This window comes from Telopea speciosissima, chromosome 3 (assembly GCF_018873765.1).
Source record: "Telopea speciosissima isolate NSW1024214 ecotype Mountain lineage chromosome 3, Tspe_v1, whole genome shotgun sequence".
NCBI lineage: Eukaryota > Viridiplantae > Streptophyta > Magnoliopsida > Proteales > Proteaceae > Telopea > Telopea speciosissima.
In genome coordinates this window covers 16,906,846-16,924,931 of record NC_057918.1, presented here as the reverse complement: position 1 = coordinate 16,924,931, position 18,086 = coordinate 16,906,846, and the positions used below count along the sequence as shown (strand labels likewise).

The 18,086-nt window shown below is 39.1% G+C and overlaps 1 protein-coding gene across 1 annotated transcript; it reads right to left on the bottom strand.

Annotated features, from left to right (window-relative positions):
• Positions 1–1,755: 1,755 nt before the first annotated feature.
• Positions 1,756–16,929, bottom strand: LOC122654742 (protein phosphatase 1 regulatory inhibitor subunit PPP1R7 homolog). Its single transcript, XM_043848971.1, has 6 exons — positions 16,528–16,929; positions 16,108–16,338; positions 15,729–15,875; positions 15,455–15,597; positions 15,268–15,382; positions 1,756–2,317 (listed from the first exon to the last, which is right to left on the bottom strand). The coding sequence occupies exons 1-6, from the start codon at positions 16,822–16,824 to the stop codon at positions 2,237–2,239; spliced, it is 1,014 nt and encodes a 337-aa protein (XP_043704906.1). The 5' UTR covers positions 16,825–16,929; the 3' UTR covers positions 1,756–2,236.
• Between the last annotated feature and the right edge of the window lie 1,157 nt (positions 16,930–18,086).

Genomic DNA, 18,086 nt, shown 5'->3' with positions numbered 1-18,086 from the left:
TTGAAAGAAATTGAGCATATAAGATCGAAATGAAATAAAATAAAAATTAATACAAGGGAAATGGTGCCAGCATCACCATGGTGGAGTCCATCCAAGACATCTTATCTTGATTGGATGATATTAACCTCCTAACCAATTGGCTATCTTCAGATAGCTAAGGATACACTTCTAATTGTCTCTAGGAAAAGTATATTCATAGAATTATTAGAATTACTCAAACTAGCTTTTTATCCCCAACGGATGCTCTAAGCATAAGGTTTAGAAGGAAATTTAAAGAGAATGTCTAAATGACACCTCTATGGACTATAGGAGTAATTAGAATTTGTAACCTTCATTTGATTGTCTATTGCCTTTTTCCTAGAAGTTCTTTAATTCAAGGATGAAAAAAAGTTTTCAAAAATAATTTCAAAATGATTTATCATCATTATCAGAAGTTGTCATTGTCTTACTCATTTTTCAAGTATACATTTGAAATTCTAAGATTTATACTCATTGGAAAAAGAAAAAAAAAAAAAAAGTGTTAATATTAAAAGGAAAAGTAAAACTATAAGTTATTCGACATCTTAAGATGTATCGATGAGAAAATCCCAAACTTCAAATGGCATTGGTCTTTCATACATTAGTTGGCACCATACCTAAAGTTCCACAATGAGTACAAAGTGTTTTTTAGGGGAATAGATTCAGATTTTTTTTTGCTACTAAAAATTCATTCAGGTAGTGGAATATCACTTTCATTAGAATACATGCAGGTACTTATCACCTGTATGTCATTCAGGTAGTGGAATCTCACTTCTCCTGACATTCTCTCCTCCCTGACTATGTGAACTCCTCTGTTTACAAATCGTGAGGCCACCCCTCCTATGCACCCACTAGGCTTGGTTTGGTAGATGCCATTAAATACTAGTGACCTGCCATTTATAGAATACCTTGAAGAGTAAACTTTTAAATGAAACTCAAGGTTCAATAGATTCTTAGTCCAGTACGCATTCTAAAATCTGATTCTCTATCTTCTTGATTTGGAATGTGTTCTAAGCTGAGAATATATTCCGAGAAGGCATACCAAACACAAGTCCTCAACAGCGACCATAGTATCCACTCTTGGGTTATTACGAAAAAGACCAAGAGTGCTGTCCAGCGGCACGTGAAATGTTGGCTCATCTATGGCTGTGGGCAAATATGTGAGCGCAAACTCTACACACACCCCCTCCTCCCCCCACCCACCCCACGTCGGGCTGCCCCTGGCGCTCACCCCAGCCTGCCTCCTTGGGCGCCAACCTAGTGGCATGTGGTCCCTTGTCTAGGACTTGACTGTCAAGAGAAATTTTTTTGGTAAACCACCACAGTAAAAAAGGAGTTTATTTCACCCATGGTGAAGAGATTCTCTCTTTACTCACAGGTTCTGGCGCTTGGACAGATCTTCGAGAACAAAGCCAAGGGCACTTTGGACATTCTTCATATAGGGGGGAGTAATTATGCGAATGCAGCAATGGGTTTCTCTTCACCCATGATGAAGAAAGACATTAACATCAGCAAGGCAGCAGCACAAAGTACTAAACCTTTTCCCTAGGCAACCAAATCTTAAACCAAAATTGACCCACTGACTGCCATATTTAGTGCATTCAAACAGAATGCCACTTGAATGAATGGCGATGTGGACAACTTATGCACACAATTGAGCATCAACAAAGTTGCCAAGCAGCAGATAAGAAGCACCCAACAGTGCCCACCAACAGATATCCTGCAAAGGAGCTTGTGCAAAGAAACTAGACCCAAAATGAATCACGTAAAGGTCAAAACATCATATTTCTTAATTGCATAAGAAATAACAAAGTTTAAATAAAGTACAACCTGCAACATGGAAAATACTAAACACAAGTGTCGAGGAAGTTCAAACTTAGCTTCTTTGTTTTTATTTCTTTTTAATGTATGTATGAATTGAGAACAAGCACACAACACTCGCACAAGCCCTGGCCTTCAAGTTGCTCTGGTTTCTTTACCTATGATCAATCATATCCTTCAGAAAGAACCAAATAGAATTTTTAACCTACAATCTACATAACTTTACTGCAATCTTTGAGAATACAAATAGAACATTCAAGGGGTAAAATTAAAAGGACAAAATGAATAAGCCCAGAAACACAAACTCTCATCAGATGCTCAATTTCTCTCGGAGTCTATCAGCATATTCTATAATCCTCTCTTAAAATAACCTGCAAGTACAAAGCTGCCAAAATTCTTACGAAAATACATCTGAATCCAGTTGTTGGAGGTTTCGAAAGATCTGCCTTAGAGTAGAAGTGTAATTTGGGGAACTTGCCTGCAAAAATTTGGACATTCTCAGTCAATAGTATTGAGGAAATGCATCTAAGACCACAGGACAGGTATCTGTATGTATGTAATGAAATTGACATTATCACACTCATGGCTGACAACAATGACCTCCATGCCCAAATGGTAATGTAAAAGATGAACATAACCCTCAATATCGTTGCCTTTCTATTATGAGTCCAGTTAGGGCTATAGTTAATTTTACATATCTTTACTTTGCACGTAGAGAGCCTATGAAGTTGAAAGTTTTCAGAGTTCAGCTGAAGTGGATTAGGCATCCCATGATAACTGGTCAAGTGGGTGACGTAATAATCCCACATATTATTAGATACCAAAACAAAAGGCATTCAGTGAATGAAAACAGCAAATCCTTGGGGACAAAATAACCCATCAAACCTGTAATAGTTCTTGTTGAATAATGTAAACCAGAATACTGTGGGGGGTATTCTGGTCTTTTGGGTGTTTATTTTATATTTTTAAGTTGTTTAGTACACTGCCTAGCTATGTCGGCTATGGCAGGGCTATTTCTGTCATGTAATTTCATTCTTAAAAGTTATAAATTAAGAGGCTTGGCTGATCACATTCGATCATTCAAGCATTCACAGATCTCGGGTTTTGATAACATGGTATCAAAGCCATCTTCTCTGATCTAGGGTTCTTCAAAACCTTCCCCCCATTCTTCTTCCTCTTTTCATCTTCTCTATCGATCTCTTCTCCTTCTCTCTTTCTTTTCCCTTGGTTCCTTCCATTATTCAAGGGCAGCACTGATGAGGTGATCCTATCATGGTTTAAGTGCTGCCCTCCATCACACCTCAACCTTTTTATGCCCTAATTCCAGATTTACGATAGCTGCTGTTACCTCTCTGCGATATTGGACTGCTTCAGTTTTTTGGAGATCGACAGTATTGATATGGAAGGTTGATTCTTCACTGTGGACTGCAGGCATCTGGACAGCACCTATTACATCTGAATTATCAGGAACAGAAGCACTCAAGTTCCAGCCCCTCTTTTCTCTTTATCGATCTCAATTGTCAGGGTTTTTTTTTTATCGATATTGGTTTTCTGGGCTGTTGTTTGAGAAGTTTTTTTGAGGGTTTATTCCCTGGTTTTATTGCTGCATTCGACCTCTATTTCAGCCCCAACTGCTGCTGGTTTTTGAAGATCTGAATTTTTTCAAATTTAAGGATCGATTTTCTGTCTGACTGCACTATGGGTGACTCAGAGATTACTTCGGCTACGTATGGAGGAGATCAGAATACGACTGAATTTCTTCCCTATGCTGCTGCCATTAAGCTTGATGGCACAAACTATTTAATTTGGGCCAGATCATTATCCCTGACTGTGGCTGGTAGGGGACTCACTGGCCATCTTACTGGCACCACCAAACAACCTACTGAAGAAGGGGCTGCTCGTACTAAGTGGGCTGCTAATGATGCAATGGTGATGTCCTTTGTTCTAAACTCCATGACCACTGACCTCTCTAGTCAGTATCTCCTCCTTGACATTGCTACTCAGATATGGACTGCTGTCAAGGGTACTTATGGTCGATCAGGGAGTGGTGCTCAGGTTTATGAGATCAGGAAAACTCTTCAAAATACTACTCAAAAGGAGATGACAGTCGCCAAGTATTATGCTGCCCTCAAGTGTTTATGGCCGCAATTGGATCATTATGCTCGATTTCAGCCTACCACTGCTGCTGATATCACTGCCTACCACACCTATGTAGATCAGTTTCGGGTATATGACTTTCTGGCTGGACTCAATGATGACTATGATCCTATTTGAGTACAAGTTCTTGGTCGGGTTCCTTTTCCCACTCTGCAGGAAACTTTTTCCTATGTACACAGTGAAGAGACAAGGAGGGCTGCTATGATGATTACTCCTAAGGTTGAAAGATCAGCTTTACAAACTGTTGGTTCCACTACTGACACTTCTGCTGATACTGTTGCTGCTGTTGCCACTACTAAGGAGCCTGTGAAGTGTGATTATTGCCACAAACCATATCACACTAAGGCTCAGTGTTGGAAACTTCATGGGAAGCCTGCTGATTTTGAGAGCAAACGGGGTCGTACCAAGCCTAAAAACGAAGCGAATCACACTGAAAGTGTAGCTCCAGCTCCCACTACTGAAATTGGTTTCTCCCAAGAAGAACTTCAAGCTCTCCAATGCCTGTTAAATACATCTGCTGCCCCCACTACATCTGCTGCCAATTCAGGTTCCTTCTTTGCCAGCACAGGTATTTCCTTTGCTGGTCATTGTGCATCAATAGTTTCCACTCCTTGGATCATAGACTCTGGAGCTACTGATCACATGACAGGTTCCTCCAATCTTTTTAACACCTACTTTCCTGCTTCTGGTAAGGACAAAGTTAAAATTGCTGATGGGCCCCTCTCCTCTATATCTGGGAAAGGATCCATTGGTTGTTCCCCTTCTTTGACATTAGCTTCTGTGTTGCATATTCCCAAGTTTACCACTAACCTTCTCTCCATTAGTAGTATCACCAAATCTTTGAACTGTAAAGTGACCTTCTTTCCTACTCATTGTGTTTTTCAGGAACTGGACTCGGGGAAGACGATTGGATCGGGTAAAGTGCATGGCGGATTGTACCTGCTTGATGGACATCCTACATCTACTCAGGCATTATCTTCTAGGCTTTGTTCCTCAGCATCATTCTCTTCTGAATTACACATATGGCACTCTGGACTAGGACATCCCTCTTTAGGTACTCTATCTACTTTATTTCCAGCATTACGAAATTCATGTAATAAAGAAGATTTTTTTTGTGAGCCTTGTGTCTTGGCCAAACAGACACGTTCAAATTATCCAACTTCTAATAAAAGATCATCTTCTTTATTTCATGTTGTTCATTCTGATGTGTGGGGTCCTAGTAGAAAAGTTTCACTTTCAGGTCATCGGCGGTATGTCACCTTTATTGATTGCTATTCCCGGTTTACCTGGGTTTATCTTATGCACAATAAAAGTGAAGTTTTTTCTTGTTTTCAGCACTTTCACCAGCTGGTTCAAACTCAATTTAATGCCACTGTTCAGACTTTAAGGAGTGATAATGGGAGAGAGTATATGGAAGGTTAGTTCCAAAAATATTTGGCTGCCCATGGAATCCTCCATCAGACCAGTTGTGTGGATACTCTGGCCCAAAATGGTGTGGCTGAGAGGAAGAATCGCCACCTCTTGGAGGTAGCTCGTGCTCTTATGTTTGCCCGTAATGTCCCTTCCGTTTATTGGGTGGATGCTGTTCTTACTGCAGCCTATTTAATTAATAGGCTGCCCAGTCGGGTCCTTCACTCTAGACCCCCTGTTGGAGCTATTACTTGGCTCTTCCTCCTTTGTTGTTCCCCCTAAGGTTTTTGGTTGCGTTTGCTATGCCAGGGATACACGGTCCCCGGGCAAACTTGACCCACGTAGTCTTCGGTGTATTTTCTTAGGGTACTTTGCCACACAGAAGGGGCACAAGTGCTATCACCCTCCATCCCGCCGGACTTTTGTCAGCATGGATGTTGTGTTTCATGAGAGTGTCTCCTACTATGTGTCCCCCCATCTTCAGGGGGAGAGTATTAGCGAAGATGTGTTGACTTTAGACTCTCCACCTCCACTCCAGTTGGTTCATGATGAGGCTGAATCTGTTCAGCCTACTTCTCCTGTTCAGCCTCCTTCTAGTCCTCCTCCTCCTCCCCCTAAGTCAAGGGGAGAGGTTCCTGTACAGGGGGAGCAAACCACACCTACCCAGACTCCTGTCCAGAGAACCATTAGTGAATTTCAGAGGATGATTGATGCTAGCAAAATGAAGACCTATGCAAGGAAACATAAGCAAGTTCAATCAACTGTTGCTCCTATACCCATCCAGTTGCCGAACCTGGATACAAAACCTGCCTCTCCACCAGTTAATATTCCTTCTCCTGAGTTGCCTATTGCCCTTCGCAAAGGTGTCAGGACTTGCACTCAGCATCCCATATCTCATGTTGTTTCTTATGACTCCCTTTCCTCGTCGTTTCGTGCTTTTATTTCTTCTCTTTTTTCTGTTCGTGTTGCTAACAATTGGCAGGAAGCTCTATCAGATGGAAAGTGGAAGGCAGCCATGATGGAAGAAATGGAGGCTTTGAAAAAAAATAACACATGGGAGCTTGTGGTTCTTCCACCTGGGAAGAAAACCGTTGGATGTAGATGGGTGTTTGTGGTGAAACAGAAGGTGGATGGCACTGTGGATAGGAATAAGGCACGACTAGTAGCCAAGAGCTTTACTCAGACATACGGCATTGATTATCAGGAGACCTTTGCACCTGTTGCAAAGTTGAATACAGTTCGTGTGTTGTTATCATGTGCAGTCAACCTTGGTTGGGATTTGCAGTAGCTAGATGTTAAAAATGCCTTCTTAAATGGAGCATTGGAGGAGGAGGTATATATAGACATCCCACCAGGGTTCTCTTGTGACAGAAATAAAGGAAGAGTGTGCAGGTTGAAGCGGGCACTATATGGGCTGAAACAGTCACCCAGAGCTTGGTTTGGTCGATTTCACAAGGCCATGATTTCTGTGGGCTATAAGCAGAGTAATGCTGATCACACTCTCTTTATCAAGAGGGTCGGTGAAAAACTCACTGTCCTTATAGTCTACGTTGAAGACATAGTGGTTACTAGCAATGATGGTGATGAGATCAGACAGTTGAAGACCTTCCTTGGCCAGGAATTTGAGATTAAGGATCTAGGGAAATTGAGATACTTTCTTGGGATTAAAGTGGCTAGATCTTCAAAAGGCATATTTCTATCCCAAAGAAAGTATGTCCTAGACTTGTTGGCTGAAACAGATTTGCTAGGTTGTCACCCTTTGGATACTCCTATGGATCCCACTGTTCGGCTCAAGGAAAATGATGGTGAGCCTATTGATAAAGGCCGGTACCAAAGGCTTGCGGGGAAGCTGATTTTCTCTCACACAATCGTCCAGACATTGCTATTGCTGTAAGTGTTGTGAGTCAATTTATGCATAATCCTTACACTTCCCATATGGAGGCTGTTCTTCGCATTCTACACTATTTGAAGTCAGCTCCTGGAAAAGGCATTCTTTTATCTTCACATGGTCACCTACGGATAGAAGCATACACCGATGCTGATTGGGCTGGTTCTGCAGATCGGAAGTCTATTTCTGGGTATTGCTCCTTTGTAGGTGGAAATCCTGTCACCTGGCGTAGCAAGAAGCAAAATGTAGTTGCCCGTTCTAGTGCCGAAGCTGAATTTCGAGCTATGGCACAAGGAATTTGTGAGTTACTCTGGCTTAAAGGTCTGCTACAAGATCTGTGTATTCCTATTCGTCTTCCTATGATGTTGCACTGTGATAACAAGGCTGCAATCAGCATAGCACACAACCCGGTACAGCATGACCGTACCAAGCATGTTGAGGTGGATAGGCATTTCATCAAGGAGAAATTAGAAGATGGGCAGATCTGTATTCCCTTTGTGACTTCATCTGATCAGCTTGTTGATGTCTTCACCAAGGGACTGTCTGGAAAGTTATTTCATCCTAATTTAGTCAAGTTGGGCATGATCGACATCTTTGCTCCAACTTGAGGAGGAGTGTTGAATAATGTAAACCAGAATACCGTGGGGGGTATTCTGGTCTTTTGGGGTGTTTATTTTATATTTTTAAGTTGTTTAGTACACTGCCTAGCTATGTCGGCTATGGCAAGGCTATTTCTGTCATGTAATTTCATTCTTAAAAGTCATAAATTAAGAGGCTTGGCTGATCACATTCGATCATTCAAGCATTCACAGATCTCGGGTTTTGATAACAGTTCTAACTGCAGTGACCCATGCAAGATCAAAGAAAATTTGAGGGGGAATATATTCTTCTTTTCAGTTCAATAATCAACAAGGTAAAGAGAAATAAAGTTGTTGATGGGTAGCTCAACTCATAAACATAAATATTCAATAACTATTCAAAATATATAGATAGTTAATACTCAAAAGCTGAAAATAAAGGAAAAAATATCTAAAATTTAATGATAACACTCTTAATGTAGATTAAAAACTTGAAAATTAATTAAGATTAAATTCCAGTTCTAACCAGCAGCAATAAAAGGTTAAAGAATCAAAATAGCACATAAGCTTGTCCAGGTGAACACCCATGAGATTCCTCTCCAGGAGAGTGGCTATTTCTGCCATGTGGAGGCAGATGTAACTAATCCAACTGTTGAACAGATAGAGCACCCCTCTGGACCAACTAAATGCCAAATTTTGGTGGCTTATCTCAACGTTATGGCATACAATCAAATGGATTTTCTACCCCTGTACCTTTAAGCCATTAAACCAGTGGAGATCTGATGTGGCAATTCTAATAAATGGATAGATAAGAGACCATGTTTATTTTGAAGACGAACTAAATCATATAGCCCTGTGTGTTGAACCTTTTCTCTAATTGTCCAAATCTTGACCAAATTCGACATGTTGACTATACCACATGGTGTAGCACTGTTGGGCTGAAACTCCCCAAACGAGTCCAGTTTGACGTGTACAATTTGTCAACAAAATTTGAGCATCAATACACCTTCCACATGGCAGATAAAACCAACACCTGGGGAACCTAGAGAAACCACACCTAAGAAAGGAACTTAGTCAAAGAAATAGAACAATCCTAGGAATAAAGTTGATGAGAAATTTGACTAGGGTATAAGGGCATATCAATGAATTAAAATAGGAGGAGGTGGGGTTAGTTTCTTAAGAATTAAATAGCATCAGCATTGTTTTGGGAAATACAAGTAATTGGGTACAAGGTTAGAGACTCAGACAGCTTTGGTAAATATAGACTGGGTCAATTAGAGAGAACTAGGGCTTGCTTAACAAGACGATCACGCTATGGTTAAGTTGAATTTATATAAAGGGCGTACCCAATGCACAAGGCTCCCGCCACTGCGGAGTCTGGGGAGGGTCATAATGTACACAGCCGTTCCCCCGCTTCACGGAGAGGCTGTTTCCGGAGACTTGAACCCGTGACCACTTGGTCACAATGGAGCAATCTTACCATTGCACCAAGGTCCACCCTCGGTTAAGTTCAATTTATATAACAAATAATATAAGATCACAGCAAGGTTGGAACTCAATAGAAGATATATATCAAGAATTCAGAGTAAAAAAATTGAGTCATAGAAACTAGTGCGACGCAATGGCTGGCTTGGCACAACAGTCCACCAAAACTGGCCGTGTGGCCAAGACGATGCGGAGATTTTCAACCATATGAATAGGTGGAGTAACGATGGATTAGCCACATGTAAAATTAGGCGGTCAAACTCAACAGTCCATATTTTTTAGCCCATCTTTGACTTTTTAACCATCCTTTACCTTATTTTTCTCCCCATATATAATTCAGATTGGGCTGAAATTTTATAAGTAGATAGGGGACTGCGACTGATCTACACACCAAATTTGGGTTCCAGGTGGACTGCCATGTGGCAGATATAAAGCAGACAGTTATTCCCCGAATAGAACAATGGCCGTTCCTACCAACAACTCAGAGTATAATCCATAGGCGATTAAGATTTAAGAGTCACAGCATCTTGAGTTAAGAAGTAGACTCATCAGTCATCAAAACAAGGAGATTTAGAATAGACCACTAGTCCCAAACAAGTTACATCCCCCAAACCCCCCCCCCCCCAAAAAAAAAAAAAAAGAAGCTTTAAGAGAAAACAAAAAAATAAGAGACAGGAAAACAATGTATAGTGTGTCAAAATGTTAGCAAGGTAAGGCTGTCCATTAGAACCTGTGGACAGTAATACCATAATCCTGGGTCTAAAACCCATCTTCACCTCCAGAAAATGGTCACGAGTCAGCTTTCCCACCAAATACAGAGAGTACAAACAAAGTATGCAGTGTACAATTCTAGGAAAAAGCAAAGCAGTATAAATATAAGATGGATAAAATATTGCTTATGATTAACAGCTAAGAAGTAAACCATAAATCATTCAGTTATTCAGAATGAAGTATAATAATAATAAAAAAAAGGTGGCCCACATGACTAAAGCTAGGCAATTGAAGTGGTTGTACTTTTGAAAATCCGAGTGACTGATGCATGCCAATCAAACTCAAGAGTCAAGAGAAGTTATACAACATACTAACAGAGCATTGATAATGTAAGGCTGCATTTGACGAAGCAAAACAACCCCAAGACAGGATCTTACACAGAACAATTTTTCCAGAATTCAAGATATACCTTTGAATGGTCTCAACAGATCAGCAAATCTCGACCTCAACTTCACACACTCCGAAATCAACCAAAGAAACAGAAAAAAAAAAACAAAAACAAAAACAAAAAAACAAAAAAAATAAGAAGAAGAAGAAGAAGATGGAAGATAGGAATAGGATAACTGGATTGAGTCTCTCACTCTTTCCCGGGACTCTCACTCATAGGTATCTCACCCTCTCAAGGCATCCCACCTCTAAACTGAATCGCACAGCTTCATGAAGAAAACTTCAAACATTCATTATCTCAATCGTCCCCCCATAGCCAATGGCTATTACATATTTAAAGAAAACCCAATAAAAGTCCTAATCTATCTAGGAAATTAAATCCTAACCAACCTTTTTCAGATTAGATATAAGTTAACTAATAAAACCAAAACAGGAAAAAATTCCCACTAGAAACCTATCTAATAAAACTAATTATAACTATAGGAGTCCTTCACATATTAGCAATTGAGTCTTCAAACTGATCTCATCCAGCTGGCCATGGGGATCACACGAACTGTCCTCTTATAATAAATATCTCCATATGTGACAATTCCCCAAAAGGCCAAAACAGCTCCTATATAACTTCCATATTGTAAGCCATATCTACTCCATATTGGGCCCACGAGGGCTGATTTTAAGGAGCTCTAATTCTTCCATACGTGGGACATAAAGATGGCAGTTTTAGTTTCCTTAAATATAGGAAACTTATAGCTGGAGATAAAATTCCCAGATCAAACCAAGTCCCAAGAAATCTGCATCAATTAAGAATACCCTTCTCGGTGTGGGATGTTGGTTACCAAGAAAATAACGTCTATAGAACGAGTGAAGCCATGACGAAGGTATTAAGAGAGAAGTATTAAGTAAAATACTGAGGAAGATTATATAAACAAGCAAAATGAAGAATATCTAGGAGTGACCCCACGGGCAATCAATTTTCCAAACAAGAGATTGCTACTCCCCTAGAAACTATAAAAAGCCACTGTTCAGGACATCAAACAACAAAATACTTGCTTTGTGAATAGATTCAATGAGGAAGTCAACTGACTGGAGGTGGTTACTATTTAGTATTGGGTAATTTACTGTATTTATTTTAGTCTCTCACCTTTTCAGTAATGGACTCATGGCTTTGTAGTTTAGTTTTTCAATCAATCTTGGGTCTGCTTTAATTCAATTTGAGTCTCTTGCATTTGTTATTTGGATATTTCTGAATCATAAAACGTGACCAAACATGATGTTAGGTGGTCCTAAGATGAATTAATTTATTAGAGCTCTAAAATCCAGGTTAGAGTAGGTTTTTTGAATCCAACCATCAGAAAAAGGGTAATAACTTAATGAAAGAGACCTCATAGTTCTTTGATGCTGCTCTGCTCCGTTGTTGTACAAAGGAGCCCTTGTGGTTCTTCAAGTGGTGCTAGAGCTATGGTAATAAGTAGAATCTTCATTCTACAGAATTTTATTTTCTTGGAACACCATAAATTCCTTGTTCATTTTTTCTTTTTACGTTTAATCTTTCAAACCTTCAATGAAATGCCATTCTCATCTAAATTTAATCCCTAGCCCCCAAAACTTTAACCCTAGCTAAAACCCTAACACATGGCCAACCCAACCAATCAAAAGACACCCAAGTAGCAAGCAGAATTGACCTTAAACCTAGCTGCATAATCCAATCTACCCTAGCCTACAGACTCACTCCATTCCCTGTTACAACCATTTTGAGTAAATTAATCAAATTCAAAACCTAAGTTCAGCTTCCACCTTCCAAAACCCTAATCCATTGTTGAATTCTTAACTTATTACTGCATTCTAATTTTTAACCTATATTATTTATACTACGTTTTACCATCTACCCGTACCTCTGCTTTCCCATACACAATCTTATCAACTTAAAACCTAACTTTGTGAAAATATTCCAAATTTACTTCTCCTACTGTTTTTCTTAGCTGTTGGACTGATATGCCTGAGCCACACATTCCACATACAACTCAACTCAGCCGTATCCCAACTAAATGGGGTCGGCTACATGGATCTATAGCCTCCAATCAGCTCTATTCAAAGTCATACTTGATACAAGGCCTAAGCTATGTGTGTCTTTCATCACCACTTCTCCCACAATCATTTTAGGTCTGCCCATGGCTCTTCTAGCTCCTTCAATCGGAATCAAATCACTCCCCTTTGTACTAGAGCATCTAAAGGCCTCTATTGTACATGGCCATGCCACCTTAGATGACTTTCTTGTAGCTTATCATGTATCAGAGCTAATCCAAAATCAGCTCTAATGTGTTCAATCCTTACTTTATCCTTCCTAGTTTTACCACACATCCATCTCAACATCCTCATCACAGCTACATTGAGTTTATCAATATGATGTTTCTTAACTGCCCAACATTCCACATCATACATCATAGTCGGTCGCACGGCTAACCTATAAAATCTTCCTTAAGTTTTAAAGGAATACATTGATCACACAACACTCCAAACACACCTCTCCACTTCATCCATCCTATTTTAATTCTCTATGTAACATTATCCTATATTTCTCCTTCTTTATTTATGATTGAGCCCAGATACCTAAAATAATCACTTTGTGGACTCTTCCTCTCATTAAAGTTTACCACCTCATTATGCATATCTTTAACCATGTCCACATTTTTACTAGAAACACTTCTCTTCTCTAGTACTCGCCAAATTACTCTCAAAGGACTCTATCATAAGCTTTTTCTAGGTCAATAAAGACCATATGGAGATCCTTCTTGCAATCTCCTAATCTTTTCATGATTCTCCTAAGTAAATAGCTTTTGTCGTGGATATTCCTCACATAAAACCACATTGGTTCTCCGTAATAGTAGTAAACTCCACATGTTTGATAAAATTCCAGCTGACTTTCCTCTTGTTTGTACCCACCAATCTTCAACCACAAGGAACAATACAAGAAAATTTTCTAGGTCAATAAAGACCATATGGAGATCCTTCTTGCAATCTCCTAATCTTTTCATGATTCTCCTAAGTAAATAGCTTTTGTCGTGGATATTCCTCACATAAAACCACATTGGTTCTCTGTAATAGTAGTAAACTCCACATGTTTGATAAAATTCCAGCTGACTTTCCTCTTGTTTGTACCCACCAATCTTCAACCACAAGGAACAATACAAGAAAATTTTCAACCCCGTAACATTTACCCTCCCATTAGAAGAGAATTCATCCTAGAAATTCTTTTCTCTTCCCATAAGCTCCATGAAAATAAGTTGCTAAATTAAGATGACAATTAAGGGGTCTAAATGCTGGCTGATAGAAGAAACAAGGATTTAAGGTTTGGTGCAGGGAAAGGCCAGGGAATCAGAAAAAGTCTTTTCTTTTCTTTTTTATTTTGTGTGTGTATGGGGGGGGGGGGGGGGGGGGGACGTGGGGTAATGGGATCATGCGAATGTTGATCACCACATGTACTACACAGTGGCATGCAAGCACAACTGACTCTAACTCAATTATATTCTGAGATGAGGCAGTGCTGGTTCCAATCCTAAGGTGGGATTGGCAATCTATAGTGATTAACATTTAGGGTAAGCTAAGAAAGAAACATAAAGGCCTGTAAATCTTAATTGAGCTTGAGTATGAAAGGGAAGGAAATAAAAATCAAAGACTTCATAAATTTAAATATTAAGAAACAACAAAGCAAGAATCAAGTGAGAGACTAGTTCACAGAGATAAAAGAAAATAAGAATATAAGAAGGAATAGATGATACATCTTTTAGCAGATTCTATGCTCAGAATAATACAATAGAAGATCTCCATAATCAATTAGTGAAAGGAGCACATAGCAGCCGTAAGAGAAAACTGCAAAGTTCAATCAACTACCAATGTATGCTGGATAGCCTTTAGGCCTCAACTATATGGAGCAGAAACCACAAGAAACAGCTTAAGAGGGGAAAGTCATTGATGTATTCAACTTTCCTTTCAGTAATTTATTAGTTTTTAACTTTATTTGAAGATAAGTGGATATGTCATCACTAAGGGTAGTTTGGTCCTGTTAAATGTTAAATACATATTCTTTTCTTATGAGGTTGAAATTAGTGTACTTTACATAAAGGGCTGAGATCTAAATCTCAGAGGGGTACAGAGCTATCATATTAATTGTGTGTAACCTCTGGGTTTTTGATAAAATTTTAAGAAATCTTAAGAGTCTCCCATTTCTATTCTGCTGAACATGCGGGGATTTCTATGCATTCCCCCCCCCCCAAAAAAAAAAAAGAGCTCCTTATCCCTAGAAATCAATCTCCTTGGTTTTTCTTCCTCTAAAACTTTTGTCCTCGCACATTTTACAAAAACTTTCATTTGGTCAAAATCATTCTCTGTGTTTTACCACTCCATCTCCTCCATACTAATTGACAAAATCCAATTACTATCTTAGAAAAATATTTATTACCGAGAAAGAGAAAATTCCCTGCCTAAATAAAATTAAAAACATAAATCCATCACATACCAACTCCACTCTTAATTTTTAAGCAACAACTAAGGGCTCTCTCACAAGTTGAGGAAAATAGGAACCTATACGAGATCCATCCCATGGTTGGAAATTATTTAAATAACCCTGGGAAGAAATCTGAGTGACTGAGTATGTCATTGCATCAATCAGATAGAGCTAAACATGTAGAAAGTATACAAAAATTAAATCTCTGAGTTGAGAAATATGAGCAGTCTTTAATGTATTGAGAACCATACACATGGATTGTGCTCAAGGTAAATAGTCGTCAGCGCCTCCCGAGAACCGGAAACAGCCACATCAATGCTCTCCAATGATGCTATTTGATTGTCGTTAAGCCACAGATCCTCCAACCTGCAAAATTTTTCTAAAAAGCTGAGAACACAGACAAGCCAACCAGATCCAATGGGTAGCATTTATTTGTACCTTGTAAGGTGTTCAATGTCATTCACAGCTGTTAATTTATTTGATGAAACATCAAGAACGCGGAGATTTACTAATGTTGATAGGCCTTCCATCTTTGCAATGCCATTGTGGCTCAAGTATAGTTCTTCTAGAGCAACACATTCCTGAAGAAGGAAATAGTTTAAGAGAAGAAGACAGAAGACGACATGTTATCTCTATGTGCATAGAAAATTATTGCATTTGCCTCTTTCACTTCCCTTCCCTTCAAACAACATAATGCTCAGCAGCGGCATACCTGAAGTCCCAACATAGACGTTAAACGGTTGCTCTGTAAGCTAATCTTCTTGATGCATTTCAATCCACACAGGTCAACTGCTTTGATACGATTCCGTCCCAGCCACAGCTCTTGCAAAAGTGTTAAGTTCTGCAAATTTTCCATTACCTGAAGTAGCAAAGTCAGCGTTTTAGCATAAACTGCTTGGCTCAAAGACAAAAAGGAATCAAAATCCATACAAAAGCATGCTAATAAATAGTCGGAAAACTGCAAACCAATGGATCAGCACAATGACAACGATTTGAGCAACATTTTCACAAGTAAGCTAACCAAATCGGTAGTTTAAAGGGCTTATCAAATTTGCATGAACAAAACTTTCTGAGAGGTCAAAATTTCTAACCCGTAATCTGTTGGAACCAAGTTCAAGAATTTGCAGTTCATGAAAGTGGTCAAGTTCCTCCATCTTAGTCACCTCATTCTTCGAAACATAGAGTTCCTTGAGTGTGTTTGATACCTTGGACAAACCACTTAAGGAAGAAATTTCATTGAAAGAAACATCAAATACCAGGAGACTCTTGTAAATGCTGACATCTGGTATTTTCGTTAGTTTATTATCCCTGACCACCAGCTCCTGCAAACCAAGGTAAACACCCAACGTATTATAGTACAGTCTATGGAACTAAAGAAGGGGGGAAAACACCAATTATAACATTTCTGATCGAAAGCCAACTTCATCCGGAACAGTAATCGGATTTAATGACCTCAATGCAGAAATGTCGCCAAAATAAATAGAGAGAGAAAGGGGAACGAGACTGAATACTTCAAGGCCTGATATCGTATCCCATCTAGAAATTGGCTCGATTCCCGCGTCATCGAATAGATTTTGGCGCAAAGAGAGCTTTTTGAGCTGCGAGAGGAGACTGATTCGAGAATCCAAGGTCGATAACCGATTAGCGGTCAAATCCAACTCGACTAAGCTCGGAGAAAGCTCGACGCCATCGAGTTCATGGAGCTGGTAACTGGTGAGATCGAGAACACTCGAAGAATTCTCTTCGGTCGTTCCATCCTCCAAAGTTCCGTGGTTCTCTCCAGGCACCCCTTCGGATGCATTTTCCATTGATAAGGTAAGAACCCTAGCAAAAGTTCCACGCGACCTCGAAAGAGAGAATATCACATGAAAAGCTTCGGATAAACGAGAACTTCTCTCTGTAGGCTTTTAGGTTTGGGTATCCTCTCTTTGCCCTCGCAATCGCAGCCTGCACTGCGGACTCTGGAAACGAAACAGACACTTGGCAACGAAGAACAACAGAGAAGGCGAGTTAACGGCGAATTTCAGACCCAAGATCCCTGTTTAACACGTGCACGCCATCTTCATTATATTATATTGCAAAACATGGTGGGCCGGGTCTAATCACGTTTTGACCCGATTACCCGATCGATAAGAATGGAAATTACAAGATAAATAGATTTCAAATTTATTTTACATCCACACCTTTTCATTTGAAAAAATTTATTTAATACCCAAATTGGTTAGTACTAAACAAACTTTCAAAATTACCCCAATCTCAACATATAAAATGAAGGATCAAGTTCCCCCCCACCCATGGTGAATGGGATCCCATTCACCACAAGACGAGAGAAGATAGGAAAAGGTATGAGGAGGGTATTTTGGAACATACAAAAACCCTATGAGAGATTTGTGAACCATCCTCCTCTATTGGTGGAGAGAAATTTAGTCCTACAATGAAAGTTTAACGTCAATTCTTATATTGCTATTTTTTAGAGCATCTTTACAAAAATCATCACGTGAAAGATACATTTTGCAAACTTTTCAAACAGTTTTTTACTTTCAATAAATGAAGTTGAAGCAATTTTGAAAGTTTACTTTTATATTTTCTTGCAACCAACTTTGAGAATTAAGTAAATCTTTTCAAAAAGAAAAATAGTGGATGCAGAACAATTTTGAAACTTGTTTATCTTGTAATTTACATTCTTATCTAGTGAACCTAAGAAATTTTTCTTCTTTTGTTTTTGTGTTTCTTTTTGAAGAGGGGGGATGTGGTATTGGAAAAAAAAAAAATTTTGTTTTTGTTTTTTGGTAAAAGAGTGTTGGAGTTAGAAATTAGAATTCTAACCTTACGTTAGATCTATAGGTCAAGAGCTTTAAAAAGTTGAACTTAACTCAATTTTCTCAATGGGATTTTTTTTTTTTTCTGAATTATTATTGTGGCAAAGGTTTATAAATTTCTAACTATCAAAATGTATATATTATGTACTTGAATAGATGAAATGTCTATTCCAATTGTTTGGATTGGACTCTAGACTAACCATATGCCAAATTTAACCCAGTGTATATCCATGCATGTGTACTAGCTCTCT

Excerpts from the sequence above, each read along its gene's own strand:
- LOC122654742 (XM_043848971.1), bottom strand. The coding sequence starts at position 16,824 with ATGGAAAATGCATCCGAAGGGGTGCCTGGAGAGAACCACGGAACTTTG. Across the intron at positions 16,339-16,527 it reads ATACGATATCAGGCCTTGAA|GAGCTGGTGGTCAGGGATAA; the intron begins GTATTCAGTCTC and ends CTTGGTTTGCAG. Across the intron at positions 15,383-15,454 it reads GACATTGAACACCTTACAAG|GTTGGAGGATCTGTGGCTTA; the intron begins GTACAAATAAAT and ends AAAATTTTGCAG.